Source organism: Onychomys torridus, chromosome 17 (assembly GCF_903995425.1).
Source record: "Onychomys torridus chromosome 17, mOncTor1.1, whole genome shotgun sequence".
NCBI classification, from domain to species: Eukaryota; Metazoa; Chordata; class Mammalia; order Rodentia; family Cricetidae; genus Onychomys; species Onychomys torridus.
Window position 1 is genome coordinate 58,339,065 of NC_050459.1, and position 21,673 is coordinate 58,360,737.

The 21,673-nt window shown below is 42.6% G+C and overlaps 1 protein-coding gene across 4 annotated transcripts; it reads left to right on the plus strand.

Annotated features, from left to right (window-relative positions):
• Positions 1-4,398: 4,398 nt before the first annotated feature.
• Npy1r (neuropeptide Y receptor Y1) lies at positions 4,399-14,646 on the plus strand. Of its 4 annotated transcripts, none has more exons than XM_036166377.1 (4): positions 4,399-4,578; positions 4,974-5,066; positions 11,902-12,743; positions 12,853-14,646. In XM_036166377.1, exons 3-4 carry the CDS (start codon positions 12,048-12,050, stop codon positions 13,303-13,305), a joined length of 1,149 nt encoding a protein of 382 aa, XP_036022270.1. In that variant the 5' UTR covers positions 4,399-4,578; positions 4,974-5,066; positions 11,902-12,047; the 3' UTR covers positions 13,306-14,646. The 4 variants fall into 4 exon arrangements, with proteins under 4 accessions (XP_036022270.1, XP_036022271.1, XP_036022273.1 ...); XM_036166378.1 differs by lacking the exon at positions 4,399-4,578 and adding an exon at positions 4,598-4,744; XM_036166380.1 differs by lacking the exon at positions 4,399-4,578 and having other exon boundaries at positions 4,599-5,066; positions 12,301-12,743.
• The last annotated feature ends 7,027 nt before the right edge of the window (positions 14,647-21,673 follow it).

The following is a 21,673-nucleotide window of genomic DNA, read 5'->3' on the forward strand; positions in this document are numbered from 1 at the left end:
GATTGCTCAAGAGGACTCCAGTGTGTGCACGTGGGGTAGGGGTGCATGTCATAAAAATGGATATTATTGAAAAGCCTATTGACACTTTTCTTGACATATCTAGATTGAAAAAAATTGACAATTGGAGTCGGAGAGGTATCACTGAACACGTGTGGAGGAAATGGTGACAGAACGGTCTAGCAGAGTGATGCACAGCTGTGGATGCCCAAGACAGAGCTGAGGGGGACACTTCAAGGAGAGAAAGCCCAGAATCTGAGCTCAGTTGGATCTGAGAGGGTGAGAGGGGAGTGCTTGGGTTCTGATAATGACCGGGGACAGCTGATAGAGAGTTGGAGATTTGAGCACACGAGGACATAACTGATGGCAAAGAGTATGACTGTGTATTAAGGGTGAAATGGAAGCTTGGGACATTTAGTGTGGTTTCAGAGTCAATCACGGAGGAAATGGGATTAAGGAAAGTACACGCTTTATCTAGGTAGTTCCTGGAAGGGATGCAGGACAGGGGTTGTGTTTCTCAGCAAGTGAACTTCCAGAGACATCGAGGTGGAGCTACCACTCAGCAGGAAGGGAGGACAAAGGACTCTTGGAGGAGAAGGAGAAATACAGCATTGTTGCCTGACTGGGAGGCCTTGCCGCACAACAGGGTCTCAGAGGGGTCAGAAGGCATCAGTGTTTTGGTGTTCTTTATTAGTCAGCATGTTTAATCTAGGGCATGTAAAGTAGGTGAGCTATAAATGGCTAAATTATTTTATTTAGACAATGTTTAAAGCAATCAGGGATATAGCTATTGGCGTTGATGTTCTGTTGGGGCAACTAAGAGCTTCTGACAAGATTGAAAATGTTCTCTAAGTATCTACCTGTGTAAGCTATTGAGGGTGTTTCCAGAAGGAATTCACTGAGTAAGGAAAGCCCATCCTGAGTGTGGGTGACGCCATCCCACTGGCTGGGATTCCAGACTGAAGAAGGAAATAGGGATACAGCCATCTGAGCACTACCATCCCCATTTCTCTGCTTTCTGGGGTGCCACAAACCAAGCCACTCCGATGCCGTGTTTTCTCTCCTCTGAAGGACTGTGATTGTCTGAACTATGAGCCATAACAAACCTTTCCTCCAGTAAGTTACCTGTGTGAGACAAACTAGTACAGTCAGTGTCCTAATTAGCTTTGATGTCCAGTTTGACCCAGCCTAGAGTGACCTGAGAAGGCAATTTTAGTGTAGGAAAGAGCTGGTCATGTTGGCCTACAGTCATGCTTATGGGTCACTGTCTTCTCAGCTGATGCAGGAGGGTCCAGCCTCACATGGGCAACACCACTGCCTGGGCATGTGATCTTGGACTATACACAAAAGTCAGCATAGAGCCTTCAAGTAAAGCTAGAAAGCAGCATCCATCCATGGATTTTGCTTCAAGTTCCAGCTTGAGTGTGTTCCCTCCTTCCTCCCTTGATATGCTGAGAAGTTTAACTCCCTTCCCCAAAATTGCCTGTGGTCATGGAGTTTATCACATCAACAGAGATGATACTAGAAGAGGTAGCATCTTCACAGACGACAGTTTTAGTTGCTTGCCTTGGTACATGCATACTCATGTTTTATCTAAGTTAAAGTTAATTATTGCTTCTATTAGTCAATTTTCTCAAAAAGAAATAAATAAAATGGTGATATGGGCTATTTTATGATACTAATGAGTTTAGTCAAACTTCCTATCTATTGTATTTAGTTACATCTAATATGTGGGCTAAAAATATCCTAGTATTTTTTAGAAATTTTAGGACTCCTAAAAATCCTAAATCTTTTTTTTTTCCCCTTCAAGACAGGGTTTCTCTGTATAGCCCTGCCTGTCCTGGAACTCTCTCTGTAGACTCTGATGGCCTCACACTCACAGATAAACCTGCCTCTGCCTCCCGAATACTGGGATTGAAGGGATGCACCACCATGCCTGGCTCCATCCTAATGCTTGTAAGTTTCATCTAAAACATTGTTGAGGGTACTTTTTCCTTTATTTTCCTAGCTACCATACTATTGAATGAAGAGACATGCCCTTTGCATTCTTCAGCCTCCTTATTCTGACCTGTGCACTCAGTGATATTTCAGTTCGGAAAATTTGACTCACAATCAATTCATACAATATGAACTGATTCACTGGTGCATTTCATTGGAAGTTCCAGCCCCATGGACAGACGTTCCCATCAACGTCGTTCATCTGCGCCTTATTTTCACATGGAGTAGTAAATCCTTGTAAAGATTCATCTGATTGATCAACATGGGCAAGTAAGCTGCATGGGGGCCTGGCAGCATTTCAGGAATTCTCCTGAACATTTGGATGACAGTTGTCTTCCACTGCTCCTAGCAGGGTGATGATTACTTATGCATTTGCAGTGCTTGGGATCACACGTACTAGGTAAGCTTGCCGCTAAGCTACTTATCCCAGCCCCATGTCATGGAATTTTAAAGCTGGTCTAGGCTCTTAAAATGTTGCATTTCCTAAATGATAAAACTAATATTTATTTAGATTTGATGAGTAAAATTTATCTTTCAGTTTATATGACACAGAGAAACTGTTGTCCAAGAGAATGTTAGAATAGGTCATTATCTTAGCCAAGAGTACTAAGGCAGTCTGTTGCAAAGTTTCAGATGGAAATAAACAGAATTATGCCTCCCTGGCAAAGGTGGTATTTTTAATCTATTAATCCCAAATAAGAAAGCAGACAACTGACCGTTGGTTTGGGAACAGGAAAAGAGGGCTGGGGGACAAGCTCAGAGGGTAGTGCTTCTCTAGCTTGTGTGAAGTCTTGGCTTCAGTTCCCAGTACCACACGACCCAGGTTATGATAGCATAGATCTGTGATAAGAGTGCTCAGAGCAGAGAGGCGGGGCCGGAAATTCCAGAATATCCTTGGCTACACAGAGTCTGAGGCCAGCCTGGGCTCCGCAATCCCGTCTCGCAATAGACAGGAGAAGAAACCATTGTAAAATGTAGCATGTGTCTTCAGAGGAATTCAAATTGTTCTGCCTGTAGTAACCCTCCCATAAATGGGTGTTCGCAGTCTCTCTAGCTTGGGCTCTGGAAATGGCCTTCAATAATAAAGGGTGTTTCTAAAGTTATATAAGCATGGACATTTCCAAACTTTATACACAGGATTTGTCGTAAAAATCTCCTGAGACCAATAACCTTTCAGAGGTTCATTTGTGAGGTCAATATCTCAGGAACTCAGCTTTATGCATGTGCTTTAAAGGGACACTTCATAGAAACTAAGGTAACAAAGAAATATAAACTTCAATGGCCATATTAATATAGACCTTTTAGAGAAACTTTATTAATTTTCATGGAAAACACAAAAGTACCCAAGTCCAAATTACATTCTCAAATCCAAAACAGTTCCTGGCATAAATGGTATCCCGGGAGAACACATTTTTGGTAAAAGAACTGAACCATCTCACCTGTTGCTCTCATGGCTGTCCCCAACTAGCTGGTGTGATGGTCAAAACTAAAGAAAAACTCCTAAGATTAGTGTGACTTAGAGGAGCAGAGCATTCGGAGGATGAGTAGAAACATGAACGTAAAAGAGCCCCGTACTGTACTTCAAAGGAAGCATAATTCCTCCACTGTTCCTATTTCCATCCTTGGTGTGACCGCTGGTGTGAAACTTTACTGTTCAATCATTGGAGTACTTTAATGTATATGCCTATCTACTGTTCTACAAACATGGTACATTTTAAATCTGATCATAATCCTCTTCCAGCCACATAAAAATATACCGAGTGAAGAATATTTTAGATAGCTTTCCCACAAAAGCCCCAAAGATTGTGCACAAACAAGTTTGTATTAATAATTAAATAAGCTTTATTTGAGCTAACCCTCAGAAAATGAAATCATTTTTTTCCAGTTTAAGTTTCATGTGATTTCATGTCATGGGATCATTTTATTTTATATTTTTTAACTTTAATGTCAAATAATCGTTTGTAATGAAATAGGTGCATCCTAGGCAACACCCGTATATTGGGAAGGTTTTTGTATTTAACAGTTTGAATTGAAATAAGTTCTAATTTCTAGATCAGTAAATCATGCGTTCGTGTTTATGTTTGTGTGTGTGTGTGTTCATGTGCGTACATTACTCAGCCTTGACTTTTCAAAGTGAAATAAAACCACGTGAAACATGAGATCAGCGTGTCCAGTAATTAGCCTGAACCACCAAACACCATGAAGGGCTTGCAAGGGCCATATCCTCTGAGCACACCCACAACGTTTCCTATCTTATCAGATAAATCACCACGGAAATTGCATTGGCTCTTTCTGACCACCTGGAAAATGCTGACTTCATCGGGTTCCGTCCCCTCTTCCCTAAAAAAGGCAACTAGTCATCAGGAACAAAACTGACTCAAATGCATTTTCTCAGCGAGGGAGAAAAAAGGCTCAAAGGCTCTCAACGGAGACTCGTACTTTTCCTTTTGAAAGGTCTTCTTTTTGTTCTCTTAACTGGAGGAAATAACTTCTTGGTACTGGCATGCGGAATATCCGAGTGTCACAAGCGCAGCAAATCCATTAGCGGAGGCTTTGTGGTGAAGTGCATCCTTCCCCCTTCCGGTAAATGACCTCCTCTCCCTCCAGTCTTGACTCGGGCTTAAGCTTGGACTCTCAGAGAAGGGCTTCGCCACAAGATGGCACTGACCTGCAGACAAAGGAAATCGCAGTGGCACTGACTCTAAACAGGCTTGTAAATGTGCCTTCCTCTGAGTCAAGGACTAGAGGGGTGAGGGCTCCGTGCGTACGGGTCTGACAGCGTAGCTTATGTTTAACTGCTTTTCTTTCCAGAACTCCTAGGCAACGCACCCCCGAGGTGTGCATCCGAGGTGCGGTGTTGGGAGGAGGCAGCAAGGGGAAAACCTTGGGTGATCCTCGCGGGGTGCCATCACATGATCCAGGATGAGGTGGAGTTCGGCTTTAAGGGGGCGTCTCTTCCTATCTTCCTCAATCTTTAGGGTTTGAACCGGAGAAATACCATCGGGTCTTTCCTCCCCTCCAGTGACACTCTTCCCGCTTCTACACCAGCGAACAGACGGATTCTTCAAAAGGTAAGTTTCAAGTCTGTGTTTTTTAAGGGACTTTGGAGAAATCTCTTATTGATGGGGTAAGGTATGAGAGAGGAAGGATGAGGGTGTCTGATCCGGTTGTGAGAGCTGAGTGGGGCGTGGAGTCAGCCTTTCGCTTTGGATCCCAGTGGGAGCAGGTGGCAGGATGCTCTAGATTGTGGGACAGGTCTGGGACATTATGGATGTGAGACCTCAAAGGGAGAGGGTACCACTCCTAGAGTGGGCGCATCCTGGCGCCCTGCAGTTGGGGACTCCAGGTGGAAATCTAAGTTTCCCTCTCCTCCTACTCTCTTAGAAGGCGGGGGAGGTGCCCTGGTTGGTCTTCTCTGCACCCGGGTAGTCTTCCTCATTTTTCTGTAGCATCCTGGAGCCTCTGTCCGGATGGAGAGCCAGGAGTTTTCCTAGGTAATCTGATGGGATGCACTGGGCAGGGGTGGGGGCGCCTGCCTTCTAGATCCTGGTGAATTTGTCTGTCTTTCCACCACGTGGGGAAAAGTGGGCTGCCCCTGGTACTGGACCCCAGAGTGGGAGTGTCCCTGTCCCAATCTGTGCCCGGCCCTTTCAGGCTGTCTTTCCCCTTGCAAGACTTGAGCCTTGTTTTCTTATCTCGGAGTTTTAACCACCCAAGTCCTCGGCCCTTTTTTGAAAGGGAATCATGCTGAGTAGCAGATTAAGGATGGACTAGAAGCAGACAGGTTGGCTGCTCCCCGGGTAGCTTAAAGAGATGCTAATATCTGAAGCACCCATGTCGGGCAAATGGGAGAGACAGACTGACCTCCGATTCGAGCCTTGCTTGTTTGGGCTCCTTCATTTCTGCTCTGTTAGTCGCTTATTTGGGTAGAGGTACCGTGATAGATTAGTGGCTCTCTCTCTCTCTCTCTCTCTCTCTCTCTCTCTCTCTCTCTCTCTCTCGTGTGTGTGTGTGTGTGTGTGTGTGTGTGTGTGTGTGTGTGTAAGGGGAGATTAGGAATGGGGGTAATCAAGAAGACTCATATAGTTAGTTATACAATACAGAAAAGGGTGATCTACCCAATCTCCCTCTGGTAACTCCTAGAGCATGAAAACCTAGGGGAGGGTGGGGAGAGGGAGTGGAGATAAGGTGTGTCTCCAACTTCCACTGCTTTTCTTTTCTTCCTTTCTTTTCTTTTTAATTTGGAGTGGTCTGTGATTTGCCAGGCACACCTGGGTCTTCCAAGAGGCATAACTACGGGTGACACCAAAGGAGGAGGCGTCGGTTTCTCTGAGAGCGGTAGCTGTATCTGTCTGTGCTGGATGGGCTCCCTAGTGAAGCAACACACACACACACACACACACACACACACACACACACACACACACACACGGGAGTGGAGGAAGGCTACTTCTGTAGAAAGCCCAATTCCTTACCCATCCCAAAGATGCTCTTTCGGGCTACCATTGACTAGTGATTCCATGTAATTGTTTTAAGGCAGCTGTCTGTTGATCCAGCCCTTCCCCCACTCCCCGGAAGGAACAGGGAATTATGTAAGTCATTTAGATAAGCTAGCAGTAACTTTGGCTGTGTATAGCAAGACTGATTTTTTTTTTTTTTTCCAAAACAAGTGAGGGAATTTGAAGAAAAAAAAACACCAGGTTATGCCCAGAGTGCTGTATTTTGTGGTGGAAACAGCACTGTCAATGATTAGGAGAGAAAGGCAGCATTCCCACAAGAAAGAAAGGAAAGCAAATGTCCAGGAAGGGTGGCAGAGGGGATTCACTTGCCAACTTTCAATATGTGTAATGTCTCTGAATGTACATAACATCTGTACTGAGATCCAGCCTTTAATTCTTGCAGTGCTTAGAATGCTAAGACATATCATGGAAGAGTAAATGACAGCTTGTGTTCATTCACAATGAGATGCAAACTCTCAATAATGGCTCTTTTCTGACCATTATTCTTTCTCAGAATTATACTAAGGCGCACAAAACATTGCCGTGTATCTAACACCAAACTGTTTCCCATGACTGGAATGAGTACTGCTCCCATACTTAACAAAAGAAGTGAAATTTGCATTGTCTGTACAGACAAGTGACTTTCTACTTAGTGGAAAACTATTCCTCACAGTCTATCAAATGTAATCTCACAGGTATCAGAATGGAGTTGCAGTAAGTTTACTTAAACTCATTTGTAAGAGATCTGTCTTTACAGCCCATGAGTTGAAAGGACATGCCATTGAAAGGACATGAATTCCCATAGGTGTCCAAATAGGCCTCATATAAAAATTTCTCTTTTCTTCCTCTCTACTGCACGCATGTTGCCCTATGCCCCATGTTCCTCTCTCTCCCTGGATCATTGCAAAAGCCTCCAGTTGAGTCTCCTTACTTCTCTTTCCCTTCTTAAATGTAGTACAAGCAGCAGGTAGACTAAGGATGTCTTTTACTTTCGGGTTCACTTGTTTAGCGATGGTGGGGGCTGCATGCTATGGCATGCATCCATTAGGTCATGGGGGATAAGCTATGGCATGCATCCATTAGGTCATGGGGGGCTGCATGCTATGGCATGCATCCATTAGGTGACCGCTTGCAGGAGGCAGGTCTCCCTTCTGCCTTGTGAGTAATGGGGAACAAACTCAAGTCATTAGGCTTGGCAGTAAATGCCTTTCCCTTGAACCATCTTACTGTCCCCTAGAATAATCATTTTAAAGCAAAAACATATGCCTTAATGTATTTTACCAAAGGTTCCTCATGTCTGAGGATCCAAGGCAAAGACTACCCCATAAAACCCTGCGCTGGCAGCCTCTTCCCAGTGAGCTCCTTTTAGTCTGCCTTCATTTCTCCTTCCTCTTCTTGGCACAGCAGGTGCACTTCAGCCTTAGAAATTTTACGTTTGTTTTTGCCACCAAGGATGCCAGCCCTGAGGTGCCCGCACAGTTTCCTAATTGAGCATTCCTGGATCTTTGCTGTCTTCCCGGGTGTTCAGCTGCCTTTGCTCGACAGCCAGGATTAAGTTCAAATTCCCAACAATCCCAGGCCCCTTTCTAGGCTATCAGACTAGGCCTTTTTACTAATTTATTTTTTCTTCTTGTCTTTCTCTGCCCATAAGACTAGAAAGTCAATGAAAAGGTCATTGCTCCCACCATGCCTGACAAGAAACAAGCATCAAGTAAATACTTATTGGATGAGTGAACGCTGCTTCAAAAAACAGTTCTTTTTTAATATGCAAAGTGCAGTTTCCCCTAGGTACCCGACCCAAAAGAATAACTATTCGAATTGGCATTTGTTTTGCTTATAATCATAGATCGTGCCATTAATGCTAGCACAGACTTACATAAAACATGATTCCCACCACGTACCTATTCTCACAGTCAAGATATTTTCATTCCAAATCAAATATTTTCAAGGTCTTATGAAGCTTTCTCAATGCCAACCTTGGGACATTATATTGAAATCAATGGGGGTTGATAAGACTAGTGATTAAAATAAATTTGGATGAGGGGAAGAATTTGAATTGCTGTTGAGATATAACACCCAACAAATGGAATGGCAGGGGTGAGGATTCAGAAGTATAGTTGTAGACTGGGACAGATCAGTTTTCTTAGAACAGAACATTCACCCTGGGGTTGATAGTTAAAAGAGGTTTATTTGGGGAGACTTACAACCAGCAAAGGGATCAGTTATAGATGAGGTGCAGTCCAACGAGGTTCTCTGGAGAACTCTGACTTGGTTTACAGTCAGCATCCAGGATGATGAGGTAGCCAAGGTTTTAAGGTCCAAAGAGGCCATGCCCCAGGGGCAGGTCATAGGCAGGTGTAGCAGTAACCTGCTGCCTCACAAGGGGCAGTGCTTCAAGGTCAAAGCTGGAATAGCTACTCACCACACTAGAGCATCTTTAAGTTCTGGGGTGAGGCATGGCAATGGTCCACATTTCCTGTGCCTCACACAAGAATCCACATCCACTCAGTGATAGGACTGCAAGAAAAGCTACAGGTAATTAGAATACACTTTGCTAATCTGCTATTGTTACTTTAAATAATGAAAAGTTCTGTATTCAGCTAGTAGCCTGAAGAGGACATGGCACTGTTTGCCTGACTTATTTAAGAAAGTTAGAGCTTTCTAAAACTATAAGGTCCTTCAACTTCAAGGCTTGCTTTCCCACCCTACATGACATCAATTGATAACATTCTCCTTGGCTTTGGAATTTGTGAGGTAAAAACAATGTGTGATTATCCCAGAAGTCATTTCAGATGGGAGCATAGAAAAGAAAGTTGGAGTCTAATAATGTCCACACTTGAAGTCTGCCATAGTTAGGATTTCTATTGATCTGATGAAACACCATGACCGAAGCAAGTTGTAGAGGAAAGAGTTTGGCTTATGCTTTCAAATCACTGTTCATTACTGAAGAACATCAGGACAGGAACTCAAACAGGGCATGAACCTGGAGGCAGGAGCTGACACAGGCTCTGGAGGGGTACTACTTCCTAGCTTGCTTCCTGTGGCTTGCTCAGCCTGCTTTCTTTCTTTCTTTTTACATTTTTTTATTAATTTTTTTATTCATTTTACATACCAATCAAAGATCCTCCTCTTCCCTCCTTCTACCCCTCCAGCCTCTCCCTCCTAACCCATCCCCCCATTCCCTCCTACAAGAAGGTAAGACCTACCATGGAGAGGTACATTTAGTAGAGGCAGGTCGAAGCACCTCCCCCTGCCTCAAAGCTGCGCAAGGTGTCCCATCATAGGTAGTGGGCTCCAAAAAGCCTGCTCATGCACCAGGGATTAATTCAGAGGGCACCTTAAGCAGATCAAGCTACACAATTGTCTCACTATGCAGAGGTCAGCCTGCTTTCTTACAGAACCGGGGAGATCACTAGCCTATGGATGGTGATCTATCCACAATGGGCAGAGCCCTCCCACATCAATCACTAATTAAGAACATGCTCTACAGACTTGCCTATAGTCCAGTCCCATGGAGGCATTTTCTCAATCGAAGTTCCCTCCATTCGTATGACTCTAGATTGTGTCAAATTGACATACAAGTAGCCAGCAGCACAAAGTCATTCCGGCCCCATGTGCTAATGCTACAGTCCGATTTCACGATAGTAACCCTTAGTTAGTTTTACCCTCCAGTCTTATCCAGCTAAACTGTGATTTCATAATAGACAAGACCTTATGTTCTAGAAAGCAAAATTGCCCAAAGAAAGGTTTATTAGAGGTGTCACTTAAATAGCAAGTGTGTTTCTGCACATTAAATTTCTCATTTTCCTTTCAATAGAAGTAAATCCACACAATTTTATTCATTGTTCTAAGAAAGACAGAGAGAGAATGCAGCCTCTTAACATGGGCACAATAGCTAGTTAATTAGCATGAGACATCCTTTCCCATGGATTTCCTTAGCAATGGGGAGATGATCAGAGGTTTCTCTTTCTCTACAGGAGCTTCTGATCTCTGTGTGATCGTTGTAATTTATCTTGTCATTAAGAGCAGTATGTTTATACTATACAATGGGTGAAAATTTAAGATTACAACTAAAATCACACCCCTGCACTGGACCCTCACATAACTGGGTGAGGAGAGAGAATATTTCCTTAGATAAATGTTCAAAATTCTTTGAAACCTTCCGACATGATAATCAAAATCATAGTGTCTTAAAGTAGGAATCTCCCACGCAAGGAGAAACCTTCAAGTGGCCCGTCGAGGTGCCCAACATATTCATGGATGCAACACTTGCTTCTCTGACAAGCAGTTTCTTCCATTTGATTCAATTTTTGTTCCTCATGGTGAAATCATTTTTCCCTTAAATTATGTATGTCCTTCGTCCTATTTCTAATTTCATTAGACATACCACTAAACTTGCTTCCATATACTCTATAGACTACCCATTAAAACATGAGAAGTCAGCTCTGTCATCCGACAAATTTTCTGCATTAAACATCATACTATTTTTCAAAAGCTGTCCCTCATATGACCAAGTTTCTTGATGCTCCTGTGTGGGTCATCTCCTTGTGAAGATTTTTTTGTTTAGTGACATCTGTCTTCAAAACAGCACAATGTATGGTTAGCTGTTAGCACAGTGTGGTATCTGCACTCACACTTCCTTTACACATTCTTCAATGTTGTTTTGCTTTGTTACATGTTTCCGTCTTGCATTATGTTGTTTCCTGTACATTCACATTTTTGCTGTGTCTGAGAATCTGCTGTTGGCTCCATTTGTCTAATACTTAGGGGGCATGAGGTTTACAAATTGTTTGCTGATGTGTAGACCCCTGGAAGTCCACATGTGAGCAAGTCCAGTTAAAAACATTTCTGGGGACTGGGGGTGTACTTAAGTGGGTAGAGTGCTTGCCTAGCATGCTTGAATCCCTAGATTTAGTCTTTAGTACTGCCATAAAGTCAAATGTGCCTGTAATTCCACCATTCAGGAGGTGGAGCAGGAAGATCAGAAATCTAAGATCATCCTTGGCTAAAGAGTGAGTCCAAAGCCAGCCTGAGCTACATGAGAGAGACCTTGTCTCAAAAACATTATAGCTGAACTTTAAATGTTTAAGTGTTTGCACTGCAGCCGGGCAGTGATGGCGCACGCCTGTAATCCCAGCACTCTGGAGACAGAGCCAGGCGAAGCTCTGTGAGTTCAAAGCCAGCCCTGTCTACAAACTTAGTTCCAGTACAACCAGAGCTACACAGAGAAAGCCTATCTTGAAAAAAAATGTTTGTACTGCTTGTGAAATATTTTTTAAAGATTATAATTTTATAAAAGATTATGATTTACTTACTTCTGTGCCTTAATTTTATAATTCTGTGACACAGAGTCATTTTGACTGCCCTTAATAAACTTAGTAACACAGCTGGCCTTTCTTGTTGACAGAGTATTCAGTTAAAAAGAAATGAAGAATTGAGAATTATTTTGGTGGATGGATTCCAATATATGGAATAAGAATAAGCTGGAGATTTGACCTGTTTTAAAGAAACATACAATTCATTTTTCTAATCGATAACAACAAAACCTAAAAAATGAATTCAACACTCTTCTCCCAAGTTGAAAATCACTCATTTCACTATAACATCTCAGAGAATTCTCCACTTCTGGCTTTTGAAAATGATGATTGCCACCTGCCCTTGGCTGTGATATTTACCTTGGCTCTTGCTTATGGAGCTGTGATTATTCTTGGGGTCTCTGGAAACCTGGCATTGATCGTAATCATCCTGAAACAGAAAGAAATGAGAAATGTCACCAACATCCTCATCGTGAACCTTTCCTTCTCAGACTTGCTGGTCGCCATCATGTGTCTCCCCTTCACTTTTGTATACACGCTGATGGACCACTGGGTCTTTGGTGAGACCATGTGCAAACTGAATCCTTTTGTCCAATGCGTCTCCATCACGGTATCCATTTTCTCTCTGGTTCTCATCGCCGTGGAGCGGCATCAGCTAATCATCAACCCAAGAGGGTGGAGACCAAGCAACAGACATGCTTACATAGGCATCGGTGTTATTTGGGTCCTTGCTGTGGCTTCTTCTCTGCCCTTCCTGATCTACCAAGTTCTGACTGATGAGCCCTTCCAAAATGTAACGCTTGCTGCCTTCAAGGACAAGTATGTGTGCTTTGACAGATTCCCGTCAGACTCTCACAGGCTGTCCTACACTACCCTCCTTCTGGTGCTGCAGTACTTCGGCCCCCTCTGCTTCATATTTATATGCTACTTCAAGGTAAGAGAACCGTTCATCCTTCCCCCATTGTTTCCTTGCTTACCTTCCCTATGTAGACCTTCCCCGTGAGGTGGATGCTCTGCTTGACTCCCGCTTTCTTCCTCCCTAGATATACATTCGCTTGAAAAGGAGAAACAGCATGATGGACAAGATGAGGGACAGCAAGTACAGGTCCAGCGAGACCAAACGCATCAACGTCATGCTGCTTTCCATCGTGGTGGCCTTTGCTGTCTGCTGGCTGCCCCTTACCATCTTCAACACTGTGTTCGACTGGAACCACCAGATCATTGCCACCTGCAACCACAATCTGCTGTTCCTGCTCTGCCACCTCACAGCCATGATCTCCACCTGTGTCAACCCCATCTTTTATGGGTTCCTGAACAAAAACTTCCAGAGAGACTTGCAGTTCTTCTTCAACTTCTGTGATTTCCGGTCTCGAGATGATGACTACGAGACCATAGCCATGTCTACCATGCATACCGATGTATCTAAGACTTCCTTGAAGCAGGCCAGCCCCGTTGCGTTTAAAAAAATCAATATGGATGACAATGAAAAAATCTGAAGCCGCACAGAACATATGGTCCCAGGCTATATCCGTGGAAAAGCAAGCACAACCTGCCGCATGCTTTCGTTACCCATGCTCCCCAACGAATGGAGTGAAATGGCTTTGGAAAGTCCAGGACATCCTGGGTTGCATATTGGACTGTTTTTGTTATGGTTGCCATGATTACTTGGCATCCACATGGGTGGACTTTTTAACCTTCTGGCAACGATGTTGACTAGGCTCCCTTGGCCTGTATGTGTGTGCTTTTGTGTCTGTATCTGTCTCTGTGTCTGTCTGTCTGTCTGTCTGTGTGCACGTGTGGGAAATTATGCATATGATATAAAGATTCTTATATTTATTGGAGTAAATTTCTCTGAAATATTATCATGAGCTCACTTCAAAAGCTGTAGCCACCTGATATTCTCAAGATGTGGCAGCCTTCAAGATTAGATGAGAGTTCCAAGGCCCTGGACTATCTTCGTTCCATGCTAGGCATCATTTTAGTCTGTTACAAGGGTGACAGTATACAAGTCACCTTTTCCAGCATGTGCCAAAGCCAGAAGAGAGTCTGAAGTCATTCAGCGGCATTTTCCTCTCTCTCTCTCTCTTCTGAGAGGACTGGATTTGTCACTCCTAATTGAGTATCACTTAAGATAAAGATATGTAAAGAACACGTTTTCAGCTGGGACTGCCACTGGGAATTAGGCAACCCACATGAATGAAGTGGCAAAGCAGTTCCCTGATTTCAAAACCTTTCTGACAACCAAAGCATTTCAGGGTAATTAGCTTAATAAGTAAATTAGTCTTGCTGCAGATACTTAAATTGTATCCACAGGACTTGGTAGTCGAGAGGTTTTGCATCGATCATAAGAATGTTCAGCACTGTCAAGATTTCTGGCACAAACCTGTGACTCTGAGAGCATTTCCAGCTCTCGCTGTATAGAAATATAACATGCATTTTCCATGCAGCAGTGCCTACATAGTAGCTAGTATGTAACTCTTACCATTTATCTTTCATGGCAGAGGACACATGGACAATGTTAAAAGGATGTTCACCACAGCCAGCAGGTACCTATCCATACCTGTCCATACCTAACACTTTCACACAGCCAGCCCATCCCAGCTTGTATAAACTGTGTGACATGTGGAGTGTTATAATCATATACTATTACATTATAGAGTACTGAGTAGCCATGTCCTATTAACATCCTTACTCTCACATATCCTGTAATCACGAGTCAGCCTCAGAAAAGATATTTTGAAGAACAAGACCGTTTCAATGTATTATACAAAATGTTGAGCGTATTTGGTTTTAGAAGGGCAAACACTTTCTGTATTAAAATTGTTTGGGCTTTTTCAGAAGAGTCTGTATTGTGTTTCTCTTGAGATACCACATCTTCCTGTCCCATGACTTCTTTTCCATGATATGGCATCTCCACTGTTCCCCATATCAATTTCCTGGTGAGACTGTCTATTCTGTAACCACTGATGGCTGGTGCACTTTACTTTTCTAGATGTGAAAGATTCCTAAAGTCAGAGACTATCTAATAATGATGGCCCACAGTGCATTTAGCACAGTGACAAGTAATCAGGATGTCATTTTAAATGTATTTCAGGGGCTGAAGAGAGAGCTCAGTAGGTAAAGAACTTGCTGCACAAGCATGTTGTCTGGAGTTGCATCTCTTGTCCCATCTATGCAAATGTTGGGTGCATATAATTCCAGGGACCCAGGAAGAAGACCAAGGAACCTTGAGGCAAGATGCACACACCTAGCCAGCTCTGGGTTCAGTGTAGAGACACTCAACATCAAGTTCTGACCTACACATACATAAACACATGCACACACCTTCACCCAGCACAAAATCACATCCACACACTCATGAGCACACATATGCACACTACACATATCCAAACATCTGCATAAATATACTTATGGGCATATAATTTCTAGAACAAGTTTATGAATGCAGGTAAAATTTCTCCTTTCCCATTGTGTCACATGGAACTCATATCTTGGTGTTTTCTTGTGTTCTCTTCCTTATGTCCCTCTTTACCAATGGAACAATTGCTCTTCTGCTGTATTATTTTCACCCCAAATGAAACAGTAGTGACCTTTGAAATGTTAGGATCCAACATGATCAGCCTTGTAAGAAATACCAACCTTCTTATTAGTATGAAATCACATGACAGCCTAAGGTTGTACTTTAAGTGCCCAGATGATAAGAGAGAGACAATTCTAGAGTGTCGTCTTCTTTTTCTAACTCTTCTCCTTCTCCTTCTCCTTCTCCTTCTTCTTCTCCTCCTCCCCTCTCCTCCTCCTTCTTTTTCTCCTCCTCCTTATCCTTCTTTTTCTCCTCCTCCTCTTCCTCCTCTCTTCCTCTTCCTTCTTTTTTTACCTTTGGATTTTTGAGACAGGGTTTCTTTGTGCAGCTCTGGCTGTCCTGGAACTCACTCAGTAGACTAGGCTGGTCTCAGACTCAAAGCTCTGCCTGTTTCTGCCTCCTGAGTGTTAGGATTAAAGACAAGTGCAACCACCACTTGGTTTAGAGCCAATTTTAAAGATTCATTAAAAATATCACCTTTTAAAGATCTCAAACCTGGGATTCTTACTAATAGTAAGATTAGGCATTTTCCTGCATCCAGAAACTAATGGATAACTCTCTTCCTCTACTTAAGTGCCCTAGAAACCAAGTATCACTGGGGAGCATCATTAGTATACAGGTATTTCTCTGTCAGGACATTTTCTGAGGTGGCTTTTTCTATGATACTTACCTGACTCTGGATTCCTTAACTATATGTACATAAGCAACTGAATATCAAACTATTCTATTTCATGCAATTATGTAGATGAGCTAACAGTTGAGTCCAGAGCTAGCACTAATGTGCTAGAGTTGAAGTAGGAATAATGGCCACATTAAAGGCAAACTATGGAAACACTGGATTCTTAAATTCACAAGAAACAATTGTTAGAATCACACCACAGTTAACAGAACTTGTGTGAACTGATGGTCACTAGAGGTTCTGGACCTCTGCTACAGTAAGCACTGTGTCAAGCATGGAAGTCCTGCCTGACATGGCTGCCTTTCCACACAAGAGGAAGTCAAAACTCCTGGAAGTACAAGTGACAAAGGAATCCAAGTCAAACACGACTCACACTACTAAACCAACCACAGACCTGTAACTGTACTTCCAAAAAAATAATTCTGAAGGATTGTAGCATAGCTCTGTTGGTAAAGTGCTTGCCTGGCATGCATGAAACCCTGGGTTTAATCTCCAGCACCACATAAACTGTGTGGTGGCGGCACAGGCCTGTAATCGCAACACTCAGGATGTGCAGTCAAGGGGGATCACAAGTTCAAGGTCATCCTCAGCTTCATAGCGAGTTTGAGGGCAGTCTTGCCTTTGTGAGGCCCTTTCTTGAAAAGAAAACTATTTTTCTCATCTTCTTGAAGTTCACATTACCTGGTGATAGCAACACCAATGATGCCAACATTTTCAGAAAAGAATGGAATGAAATAGAAGAGTGGAGAGGGGGTCATAGCAGCTCTGTGTGTCTGCTATCCTCTTCAGAGTTTGAGAAATCTACTTCAGAATATCATTAAATTATACATTTTTATTTCATTTCCTTACTGCTGATTGGATGCTCTCATCTCCTATTTTATCTCACATATTCCTAGTGAAATATGACTAATATTGTACTCTAATTCCAACTATACATATTGATGATAAAAATACACATCCTATGTGTCATAAGGGAAACACTCATCTATTGCTGGTGGGAGTACAAACTCATACAGCCACTATGGCAATCAGAGTGACAGTTCCTTATGAAGATGGGAATCAATCTACTTCAAAATCAGCTATAATACTCTTGGGCATTTACCCAAAGGATGCTTCATCCTACCACAGAGAGAGACACTTGCTCAACCATGTTCACTGTTGTGCTATTCATAAAAACCAGAAAATGGAAACAACCTAGTTGTCCTTCAACAGATGAATGTACGAAGACATACCTTTACACATAAAACATACTTCTACACAATGGAGTATTACTAAGCTATCAAAACGAAGTGACATCATGAAATTTGCAGGCAAATGGGTGGAACTAGAAAAATCATCCTGAGTGAGGTAATCTAGAACCAGAAAGACAAATATGGTATGTATTTGCTTATATGGGGATATTAGCTGTGAAACCAATGATAACAAAGCCACAATCCATAGAACCACACAGGATGGGTATAGAGTAAGGGACTTGAAGGAGCAGATAGATCTCATTAGGAAAGGGAAATAGAATAGTTATGAATGGTAGGCTAGAATGGGAGCATCATGTGAAGTGGAAAGGAGAGTTGGTTGAGGGAGGGAATACAAGGAAAGACAACTAAAATTAATGGGCATGAAAACCTAGTATACTAGAAGCTTCCTAAAATATATTCACATATGAAGGGGGTCTAAATAAAATTTCCAAATAATGGGGAGACAGAGTCCAAACTGTCCTTCTCTTGTCAGCAAAGGAAGTTTCCAGTGCTGGGATATGGTTATGTATAATTGAGTTGTTGGGGAAAGCAGTCCCATGGAAACACCCAACAGCTATTGTCAAGACCAATGGGCTACTCTCCACAAACTGACATCAAAGCCCCACTGCTGAAGACAAAACAACTCATTGGCCATAGAGAAGTTGAGCCAGTGCCTACAAAGAGCCTTCATCCTTGTGTTCTATCAGGTACAGGAGGGTACTCTGTATGATACCAAAAGAGAAACATTAACACCAACCCAGCCACAAACCCTTTGGTCTACAATGGTGTCCAGCCTGCAAGACATGCTAGGGCAATAGTAGCCTATGGAAATAACCAACCAATATCTGGTTAGACGTAAAGCCCACTCCATGAGATGGACCTGTCTTGGTTAGGATTTCTGTTGCTGTGAAGAGACACCATGACCATGGCAACTCTTAGAAATGAAAACATTTAACTGAGTGGTTACCGTTTCAGAGGTTTAGTCCATTATCATCACAGTGGTAGCATTCAGGCAGATATGGTGCTGGAGAAGGATTTGAAACAACAGGAAGTAGTCTGAGATACTGGGTGTGGCTTGAACATGTAGGAGAACTCAATGCCTGTCTCTACAGTAACACACTTCCTCAAACAGGGCTATATCAACTCCAACAAAAGCACACTTCTCCATAGTGCAATTCCCTATGTGCTTATGGGGCCCAATTATACTTGAACACCACAGAACCCATACCTGAAACTTCTTAGGTGACCAAGAACCAGAAACTAGACAGTTCAGGAACATAGGGTAAAACTCAAACCAAATACTGCTCATCTAAAACAAAACAAAACAAACAAACAACAAAGAAAAACCACCATAGTGGCAAAATGACTCCTAATGACATTCTGCTATACTCAGAGTCTTCCTTTTCTCCTCTTTTTCTTCTTCCTCCCTTCCATTTTCGTGGTAATGGTAATTGAACCTAGAGCCTCATGCATGCTATGCAAATGCATCTACCTCCGTGTTATATCCTTAGCCCTTTTGTGAATGTTCCTGTGGAGACAAGATCTCATTGAGTTACTTAGTCTGGCTTTGAACTTATTCAGCAGTGTAGATTGGCCTTGAACTTGTGATCCTCTGGCCTCGGCCTCTCAAAGTCAGTGTTTTTCATAGCTAACCTTTGGTATCTGAGATGAACTCCTAGTCATGACCATTTAAGTACAAGTACACAATTGAGATATGAATTGTTGGGCATCCAGTTCACACAAGGATACTATTATAAATCTGTTCTCCCTTTTCTTCTGTTCTCTCATTTCCTCAGCTCTTATGCTTGGTAAAATATCTAATCTTCCTAGCTTCCTGGCTAATGCTTTAATAATCTTCTGGAAGCATTCTCCCACTGTGTCTCTGGATCTATGAAACTTAATTAATTCAGCCTGTGTGTAGAGGGTGGGGACAGGAGTAGAGTGTTTTCTTATAAAGTCCCATATTCTGGCCCAAAGTCTTAGGATTCAACATCTTTGAGTACAGGACAGGAATGGAAGCCCAACAGATTCTAGAATCTTGAATCTTATCTAGGAGAGAAAGGAAAAAGGTTATCAGTTAAAACTGGTGACTAAGATTGAACACTATTTAACTCAAGGTGAAAAAACAAATCAAACTAAACCAAAACAAGAGAGCCCCAAAGCGGTGTATCTGATAAAAATCATACACCTGGCTTGTCAGCCTTACACCTTTGTCCATATTTCCTTTTTTAAAACTAAAAAAAAAATTGTTTTATATGTATGAGTGTTTTGCCTGCATGTATGTTTATGTACCACATATGGGCTGCACCAGAAGTGTAAGTGTTGCAGCTCATATGGAAAGGGATTCTGGCAGTTGGGAGCCAAGGAATACCACAAAGTCACTATAAGCATAGCAGCTTACAGTTCTGCTCCAGGGAAAGGTTTCCCCAATGCAAGTGTATCAACCCTGCTCAGGCTGGGGAAGAGTTTCCCAAGCCAAAGGTGTTACAGCTCTGCTGTACTCCGCTCCACTAGGAAAAAGTTTCCCCAGTGAAGGTATTACAGCTCTACTCTGCTCCGGTTCCAGCAAAAATGTCACACTGCGCAACAAACCTCACTCAAGAGATTTATTGGGAAGGTCGGATCCAGGAGGATGCCTGCCACTAGGGTGAGAAGCAGCAGCAAACTGAACAGGGTACAGAGCTTATATAGGGTTTCTTGGTGGGAGGATTAACTTTCCAGGGTGGTCTGGGACTGGTGGGTTTTTGCAGCTTGATTCTGGGGCAAGCTCAGGGATTGGTGGAATTTCAAGCCCCAGTCCTGTCGTCAAGAAGTCAGATGTTTTTCCTTGGCCCTGGTCTTGGGTCTAGTTAGGCGCACGATGGATGTTGTTTCCTTGGCCCTCCTCACCCCACAAGAAGAGGGTGATTGGTTCCCTAGAACTAGTGTTACAGAAGGCTGTGAGCCATCATGTGGGGACTGGGAATCAAATTTGAGTACTCTGAAAGAGCAGCCAGTAAGTGATGATTCCAGCTCGATTGTCCATGTTTTCCGACATAAAAAAAGTAATAACAGGTATGTGTCACTACATGTCTTTCTTGTCAAGAATAGTATTGCCTCAACTCCCGTTTGCTTTGTAATCAGCTATGAAAATTGTGAAGAATATAGACTTATGGATGTTTGTGTAATTGGGAGTAATTAATACGCCACAAAATTTTCAATTTGAAATGGTATAATTCAGAGACTTTTAATTTGTTTAGATTGTCCTATAGCCATCTTTATCTAGTTCTAGCACATTTTCATCACTCCAAAAAGAGATCTGAACTTCCCAGCGTGATTGGGAAGATGCCACTTGGTCCCAACAAGCAAAGAAACGGGACAAACTGAGAAATCAAGAACTCTTCTTAATTTCAGAGAACTATCCACTTTCTTCAGGGGAGATAACCAGCACAGAGACGCAGCAGGGCAGGGGAATCTAGGTGGAAAGTCGCTGAGAGTGAGTGCCTTGTAGGAAAACCCCAGCTAGGGGCTGAAAGCAAACCTGCCAGGCACAGTGTGGGACTCCACTGTTAGGAGTTTTACTTGCAGAAGCCAGACCACATTCTCACAGTGACTGACAGGAAAATCCCTTTGTGGCAGGGGCTAGGAAAAGGAGGCAGCTATAAAAATAATGCCAGAACAACCTGTTCTTAAAAGAAAAGAGAGAAGTAAAGAACACTGTTATCCGTAATGATAACCTCCTAAATTCCACATTCCTATTGAAACTGATCTTCCTGTGTATGTATTCATTGTGTTTCAATTATCCATTTATCTATTGCTGGACACCTAGGTTGCTTCTACTTGGAGGGGCAATTTGAACATCCATGTATTTTTTTTTTTTAATTTGAGTGTATGTTCTCCATCCTCTTGTATGTGCACCTGCGAGTGGAACTGCCAGGTCATCAGCTAACTCTATATTTAACTTTGAAAGAACTAGCCAGATGGTTTCCCAAGGCAGCTCCATATTCCATATGCCTACCAGCAGTGAATGGAGGTTCCAGCTCCTCATTTGTTTGTCCCCGAGGTGATGTGAAGGGACACCTCATTGTACCTTTGATGGACATTTCCCTGGTGACTGTGTCATTGTATAGTCGTGTGGGCTTCATGGGAACTTTATATCCTCTTGGAGAAGTGTCTATTCAAACCCCTTTGCCCATTTTAAAACCAAGTGGTTTCTCTTTTTAATTTTTAGATGAAGAAATTTCTTTGGTAGTCCAGATACTCATTTCCTGTTAGAGATATTCTTTGCAAATATCTCTCTCATTCTGTGGGTGGTCTTTTGTAATTTATTTCAAAAATATGCTTCTAGAAGGAAAGGCACATGGGAGGGATTTGAATTATGCAAAATTAACTTA